The sequence below is a fragment of the Rissa tridactyla genome, chromosome 3 (genome assembly GCF_028500815.1).
Source record: "Rissa tridactyla isolate bRisTri1 chromosome 3, bRisTri1.patW.cur.20221130, whole genome shotgun sequence".
In the NCBI taxonomy this organism is placed as follows: Eukaryota; Metazoa; Chordata; class Aves; order Charadriiformes; family Laridae; genus Rissa; species Rissa tridactyla.
This window is the reverse complement of record NC_071468.1, coordinates 36,637,082-36,644,771: the sequence shown is the minus strand read 5'-3', so window position 1 is coordinate 36,644,771 and position 7,690 is coordinate 36,637,082. Positions and strand designations below refer to the sequence as shown.

The 7,690-nt window shown below is 51.7% G+C and overlaps 1 protein-coding gene across 1 annotated transcript; it reads left to right on the top strand.

Moving 5' to 3' along the window:
- The first annotated feature begins 390 nt into the window (after nucleotides 1-390).
- Nucleotides 391-7,129, top strand: LOC128907848 (cytochrome P450 1B1). Its single transcript, XM_054197191.1, has 3 exons — nucleotides 391-603; nucleotides 1,416-2,432; nucleotides 4,162-7,129. Exons 1-3 carry the CDS (start codon nucleotides 584-586, stop codon nucleotides 4,772-4,774), a joined length of 1,650 nt encoding a protein of 549 aa, XP_054053166.1. The 5' UTR covers nucleotides 391-583; the 3' UTR covers nucleotides 4,775-7,129.
- The last annotated feature ends 561 nt before the right edge of the window (nucleotides 7,130-7,690 follow it).

Genomic DNA, 7,690 nt, shown 5'->3' with positions numbered 1-7,690 from the left:
GCTCCGCTTGGCGAGGACCCAAGGGCAGCTGGCAAATAGCTGCGACCCCTCAAGCCAGGGGAAGGGCCAGCGGGGCTAACTGCGGCACGTCCGCACCGCACCGCGCCGCGCACCGCGGATGCCGGCGGATTTAAAGCCGCGAGTACCAATGCCAGGCGCCCAGACGCGGCTGCTCCGGCTCCGGCTCAGCCCGGGGGCAGCGGGCCATCCTCCCCGCGCCCTCTGAGCCCCTCGCCTTCACTCCCTGCAGCGGGCTGGGGTGGCCCCGTCCCGTTCCCGCAGCCCAGCAGGCGGGTGGGAGGGAGGGGACGGCAGCCCGCTCGCCCCCGGTCCGCAGGTGGCTGCCGGCGGGGCGAGCTCCGAAGGGTTAAAGCGCTGGGAAGGTGATAATAACTCTGCGCTGGGATCGGGTGCAATTGGCATTTGCCTGCACATGACCTGCCAAGCTCCGGGTGGCAGGAACCGGGGCTCCTAATGAGTTTCCCGGAGGCTGGGATCTGAACGTCGCCGCTGTCCTCCTGGGGCTGCCCGTTAGAGCTGCCGCCGGCTGCCCGGCTCCTCTCCATCCTCCCCGAGGTCTCGGATGGAAGCAGCGTGCAACAGGTCAGTTCTGCTACAGGCGCCCGAGGTGGCCGTTTATTTCACCCCCTCTCCCCCTCGCTGCTTCAGAAAGGCTGGAGCAAACGGTAGGAGCGGGTGGTCCCCGGGCACGGGGATGGGAAGGGGAACCAGTCAGCTCTGTCACGCCGGGACCTCAGGCATCCTCCGCAGCCCACCCCCGGGGCCGCCGGCCGCCGGCCTGCCCTGCCGCGACGGGCAGGAATATGCGGGAAGTAGGGAAGGGCTCGGGACAGAGGGGGCTCCGTGGCCATGTGCGGAGGTTTCCTCTCCGGAGCAGCGGGAAGCTCCGACGGCGGCGCGGAGAGCCCGTTTCTCGCAGGGGCTCTTTCGCCGGGAGGTGCGATGTGCAGCGCCGGGATGAACCTGTCTCCAGCGCACGGCGGCTGCCTGCATCTGCGGAGGCTCGTAAGCGAGAGCATCCTCCTGCCTCCCTTTCTGCCTCCCTCAGCCGTGACCTTTTGCGTCCTGCCCTGCAAACTTCCCTCACCGGGGGGCTGAGAGCGGCGGTCCCACCGCCAAATACGATTTTGATCCCTTACTGAGCGCTTGCCACTTGATTATCGATTATGCCTTGTCTTTCGCACAGGACCCGGGCGGGCTTTAGGCACACGAGGAGCGCATAGCACCCCGACTCTGAGCGCCGAGACGGCTACCGGCGCTCCCCTCCGCCCCGCCAGCGCTCCCCTGTCCCCTCGCCCGTCCGGGACCCAGCTTCTCCCTGCCTGCGGGCGAGGGGGAGCTCCCCAGCCTTTCCGCAGGGTCGCTGCCCGCTGACCTTCCCCTTTCCCTTGCAGCATGGCCTTCGAGAGGCTCGGGGAAGCCCTGCGCGGCGTCCCGCCTTTGCAAAGCTCCCTGCTGCTCCTCCTCTGCCTGCTCGCCGCCATCCACCTGGGCAAGCTCTTCCTGCAGCAGCAGCAGCGCCGGCGGCAGGGCCAGCGCCGGGCGCCGCCGGGCCCTTTCCCCTGGCCCTTGATCGGCAACGCCGCGCAGCTGGGCAGCGCCCCGCACCTCTCCTTCGCCCGCCTGGCCAGCACCTACGGCGCCGTCTTCCAGCTGCGGCTGGGCCGGTGGCCCGTGGTGGTGCTGAACGGGGAGCGCGCCATCCGCCAGGCCCTCGTCCGCCAGGGGGCCGCCTTCGCCGGCCGCCCGCCCTTCCCCTCCTTCCGGCTGGTGTCGGGCGGGCGCAGCCTGGCCTTCGGCGGCTACTCGGAGCTGTGGAAGCTGCACCGCCGGGCGGCGCACGCCACGGTGCGGGCCTTCTCCACCGGCAGCCCCGCCACCCGCCGCCTGCTGGAGCGGCACCTGGTGGGCGAGGCGCGGGCGCTGGTGGCGCTGCTGGTGCGCGGCAGCGCCGGCGGCGCCTTCCTCGACCCTTCGCGCGTCCTGGTGGTGGCGGTGGCCAACGTGATGAGCGCCCTGTGCTTCGGCCGCCGCTACAGCCACGGCGACGGCGAGTTCCTGCGCCTGGTGGGGCGCAACGAGCAGTTCGGGCGGGCGGTGGGCGCCGGCAGCCTGGTGGACGCCCTGCCCTGGCTCCAGCGCTTCCCCAGCCCCGTCCGCGCCGCCTACCGCGCCTTCCGCGACCTCAACCGCGACTTCTACGGCTTCGTCCGCGGCAAGTTCCTGCAGCACCAGCGCAGCCTGCGCCCGGGGGCCGCCCCCCGCGACATGATGGACGCCTTCATCCGCCTGCAGCGGGAGCAGCCGCGGCTGCAGCTCGAGCATGTGCCCGCCACCGTCACCGACATCTTCGGTGCCAGCCAGGACACCCTCTCCACTGCCTTGCAGTGGCTCCTCATCTTCCTCATCAGGTAGGTGCCGGCGGGGCGGACCGCCGCCCGGCGGACTCCACCGCCCGGGCGGGAGGCGGGATACCGGGCGCCGCACCGGCTCCGGGGAGGGAGGCCGGGGGTCAACCCGAGGTGGGGGGTGGTGGAAGGGGGCGGAATCCCCGTTTAAATGGCGCCGCAGGGACACAATCGCCCCCGGGAAGGCATCAACCGGCCCGAACGGGCGCCGAAATGGCTGGGTGCGGGGGGGAGACGGGGGAGCGGCGGCGCCGGGGCGAGGGTCTGAGGGACCGGCCCGCCCGTGTGGTGCCGGGGTACCTCAGCCGCTTCCGATTAACTAACACGGAAACTCTGGGAAAGCGGCCAGAAAAAGATAAGAAAGGGAAAAAAAAAAAAAAAAAACCACCCAACAACCAAACCACCCTTACTCCGGCGATGGGGTAATGGTGCGTGAAGAGAGGCTGGCCAAAACGGCAGCCGAATAAAACCTGAAAGGAACCGATTTTCCCGGGTCAAGATCAAGGAGATCATAGGAACGGGATAACAGCTGCTTAAGCGAGATAAAGAGTTCGTGCACTGGTTTACAAACCCTCTATTATGTTAATTTGCCGGCGGCGTGCGCCTCTGTCGCCGTGGCGTGACCCGGGGACAGGCAGACCCCTGGGGCAGGCGGCGGTGCCAGCGCAGCCCCCTCCGCCCCCGGCACCGGCTCTTCCAGCGGGGAAAACCTCAGCCAGGAGAGGTGGTTTGATAGAAAAAGGCACAACGCTGATTTTCTTGCCTGTCCCGGCTTTTTCTTTTCATCCTCTGCACAATCTGTAGGCTCACGCAAACAGTAGCTGCTTGGTGCCGCTTCTTGAAAAACAGGCAAATATTTTACGCTTCGAGCTGAGGGTGCGATGCCCGGGGTTCGCATGACCTGTGGGTTTCGCCCCGTTTCTGATATTTGCCCTTCATTCGACATGCAGAACTGCCGCAGGAGGTAAAGGCAAGGACGCAGCGGCCAAACTCGGATACTTAAAGCAAATAAAGGCTCCTTGGAGCGTGCTTTTAGGCAAGCAAAAGAAAATAAGCAAAAATTACTAATATTTTGATCTTGTTTGGTTACTGTGTAGCCTTCCAAACTATCCAGACTTCGAGACGGTCATCTTAAAATACATTCTAAGGAAAACATATTTCGATATTAATTAGAAAAAGTATACACAAACTAACAGTGAGATGTTCGTAAAGCTGTTCTGACAATTATTAGAAGGGGTTTTTTTTCAGTTTAAAAACCTGCAGACTTCCATATGTATGCAATATGTCTAGTGATAACAAACTCCATGCTAACTTTTTAGAAGCCACATACCAAGCTGGAAAGCCAAATTCTCATTCCCACAGAAAATGCAATGTTTAGAAGAAGCAACTAATTTTAGTTTTAGAATGAGTTTTCAAAATTGGATCAGAATATTCAGTTTCCGCACATTTTAAGTTAGTTCCCTTTTTTTATGTTGAGAATCAGTTACATGCGGCATTAAAGTGAAACCTGAGCAAATCCAAAATGACACCATTGCACGGGAAGTTTGGACTTTTCTCAGAGTTTTCCATCAAGGTCCACTCATTCCTGCAATATATTTAAACTTTGCTCAAACTGCATTATTTAGGGTAGGGGCAAGGTTCTGTGAAAAATGTTTACAGCAAGGATCATTTTTTAAGAAAATCTTTTGAAAGCGTTAATGTACGTACAGACGCATCTTACTTTAAATGACAGGTATCCGAATGTGCAGGCTAAAATGCAAGAAGAAGTGGATAGGATTGTTGGAAGAGACCGTCTGCCCTGTGCTGAAGATCAGCCTCACCTGCCCTACATCATGGCTTTCTTGTATGAATCCATGCGTTTCAGCAGCTTTGTGCCTGTTACTATCCCACATGCCACCACAACCAACACCTTCATAATGGGCTACCTCATTCCCAAGGACACCGTGATTTTTGTTAATCAGTGGTCAGTGAACCACGATCCAGCAAAATGGTCCAACCCAGAGGATTTTGATCCAACGAGATTCCTGGATGAGAATGGATTCATCAATAAAGATCTTACTAGTAGCGTGATGATTTTCTCACTGGGAAAACGTCGGTGTATTGGAGAGGAGTTATCCAAGGTGCAGCTGTTTCTCTTTACCTCCATACTGGTGCATCAGTGCAATTTTACTGCTAATCCAAACGAGGACCCTAAAATGGACTTTACCTATGGGTTGACCATTAAACCTAAGCCGTTTACCTTGAATGTTACGCTTAGAGATACTATGGATTTGCTCGACCAGGCTGTCCAAAGACTGCAAGCAGAGAAAGCAGCCAATGAAAACCAGCTGTCAGCAAATGCCTAAGCAACAAACCTTGCATCTAAAGATAACCCCGCTCTCTCTTTTTAGACTTAAGTAAGTTATAGTTTGTGCTGGAGATCTTTTTGGAAAATAGCCAATATTACAAGTTACAAGAGCAGGAAGGAAAACTGCACAAGGTATAATTCAGTCCTCTCTTTAATTCTAGAAGGAGAGCCAGGGGAACAATTTAATATATTAAATGATGAAACACATGCAATTTGAAAGCAAGCCTTTTCTTTTCTAGCCTGTTCACAGAAGTCGCCATTGTAAAGCGCTTTTTGTGTACTGACTGGTTGGAGCATCTCTAGGAACTGTTTGTACAATCCTTTCCGTGTCTCCATGTGCTGTGCCTTAACTCTAAGTTCGCCTTCAGTGACTCCGCATCCCAAAGTGAAATCTCTTTATTTAAAAAAAAAAAAAAAAAAAAAAAAAAAAAAAAAAGAAAGAGAAAAAAAGGGTTGCTCAGAACACTGCAGCCTGCTTCCGAATTGACTCCGCTGGAAACTGACATAGGCGCATGGCAGCTCCTGTGTTGTGGCTGCTGGGATGTACATTAATGCCTCAATAACAAATGTTCAAATGATTTTTGGTAAAATGACAATGTAAAGCCTTGCCTTTAGCATTCCAAAGTGTTTACATAAATGACTAAAAAAAAAATAGACTTGCTTCTAAGCACATTTGAAAATAAAATTCATATTTTATATAAGAATGAACAGAATGTCCTAATATAGTGATTTTTTGTTAAGTTTTGAAAGATAAGATTTGATATGTCACCAAATGGCAAGGGTGATACAAACCATATGCTAATCTGTTCATTAGCATATTCATGAACAAAATAGATATTTGAATTAGAAACTTTTATAAAGGTATAGCTGAACTTTGTATTTCTCTAGTAAAGAGTTAATATCCCTGTCCTTAGGCACATAGGTTAAGTCCAGTAAAATCCACATGGGCCGAGGTATTTAGAAGTGAGAATCTGGGGGTTTTATATTAAAACTTTCATGCAGCAAGTCTCAAGTAAAGGACAGAGCAAGTACACCCCTGCTCACTCGTCATTCTGTTAGCTTGAGTTAAATGGTATATCCAAAAATCAACTATGTACTTCTAGTACGGTTTGCTTGGAACAAAGTCTCAGAAGGAAAACTAGCATTACATGTCTTAATTAATGTACCCATTAACTGAAGAAAAAGTACTTTTAAAATTTTTGTGAGGCAAAGGACATAAAATTAGAAAATAAACCAACCTATTATTTTAAATACACATGAAAGTTTATGGCCTTGAAATTCTGGCTAATGTTTGTGTACACAAAGCTGCGTGTATTTCTCTAAAAAGCAGAGCGTACTATGTAAATGCCTGATTTTGAAAAGCGTTGGGCATTTCTTTGGAGCTGCAGATGACCTTGGATTACACAGGAAATCCATCAGAAAGGAGAGTATCTCACATGGCTTGCCGTGTTCAGCCTAGTACTATAAAAAGTATGAGCAGAGCTAGAAAAATAAGGGTGCAATGCTACACTCAGCTCTGCTGAGACCGAAGCAAAGAAAGATCTGCACTGGGTCTTCTGATAGATGGCCAGTCTTAGTCACGTTGGCAGCAGCGACAGAATTCATACTGACATTGGGAAGAGCTGGGTTAACGACACAGTCCTGATCTTCTTAAGTAGAAGCTTCGCTGCTGATTTTGAAAACCTGAATCGAGCCTAAAAGTACTGCTCCGTAACCCCGCACAGTAGAAACGTACCCGTTTAAAGGCTCTGGCTTCATATAGCATCTATCTTTTTTTTTTTATTTTTAGAGCTAAAAAAGCTTTCTGTTACATACACAAGGAGTAACCTCAGGTGTTTTCTGAATTATGTACAAGCTTGTGATATCCCAGAACTTAGCCTATACCTGTGAAAAGCTTTATAAAATACTCCGCGTTTCTGTATGGAGATCTACATTAGATCAAACGCTAGAAAGACAATTTTCCTTGTACCTCTGTAATTATTGTTATTAAAAAATTTATAAAGGATGTAACCTACAACTGAATAGTTATTCTAACGCAAGGATCGCCGATTCGTATTTTAATAAAAACGGCTTTGGCAGTTTTGTACTCTTCCAAAAGCTTTAACTGTGCATTGGCTACTAATGCAACGTCCGTTCACACTGCTCCTGTCTGTCGGGGGTCACACACTTTATAGCTGTTGGTCAAATAATGCCTCATATAATCTGCGAAGTCACTCAAGTTTAGTAGCACCCACTTAGAATGTATGCAGTTGTCGAGCGAGCTAACTTTTATGGTAATTTTGAGATGTATCGTTGTGTTACCAAAACACTAAATAAAATTATTCTTATACTGCCTTTGCTTAGTTTATGTATGACTTTCTAACATCAAGATAAACAAAATTATTATTTCTGATTTGGCAAGTATTATTATTTCAGCTATTTGTTCATGTACTTTTCACCTTCTTCCCATTTCTGGATTTTAAGGTTTTTCTCCATCCTGCCCTTACAGCTTCCCGGGTCCGCCTGCTTATTCGGACCTTGCCATCTGTGTTCAACTTTGTCACGCTCTTTGCTAAGAACATTCCCTGCTGCTCGTCTCAGCATCGATCGGAATTCTCTCATGTCTTTTGCTTTCTTCTAATACCTGTTAATCTCTCCTCAGCCCGTACAATCTCCTATGCTATGTTCTTACTTCTGGCATTTCAGTTTACTTCCACCTCCCCTGATTTTTTAAGCGTGGTGGTGGAAACCCCCTTAAAAGCCCACAAACTGTTTTTCCTTTCTCTTTTTCCCTCCTCTTTCAAGTGCTGGCATCTGTATACCCCTGATGCTGGATCCCCACCACTGCCCTTGGGACCAGTTTGTGCTGTTTTGGCCTCGGTGTATAGTCGGGAGTGCCAGGAAGGAAGTCTCAGGGCCAAACAGGCCTTCACGT

Excerpts from the sequence above, each read along its gene's own strand:
- LOC128907848 (XM_054197191.1), top strand. The coding sequence starts at position 584 with ATGGAAGCAGCGTGCAACAG. Across the intron at positions 604-1,415 it reads ATGGAAGCAGCGTGCAACAG|CATGGCCTTCGAGAGGCTCG; the intron begins GTCAGTTCTGCT and ends TTTCCCTTGCAG. Across the intron at positions 2,433-4,161 it reads CTCCTCATCTTCCTCATCAG|GTATCCGAATGTGCAGGCTA; the intron begins GTAGGTGCCGGC and ends TTTAAATGACAG.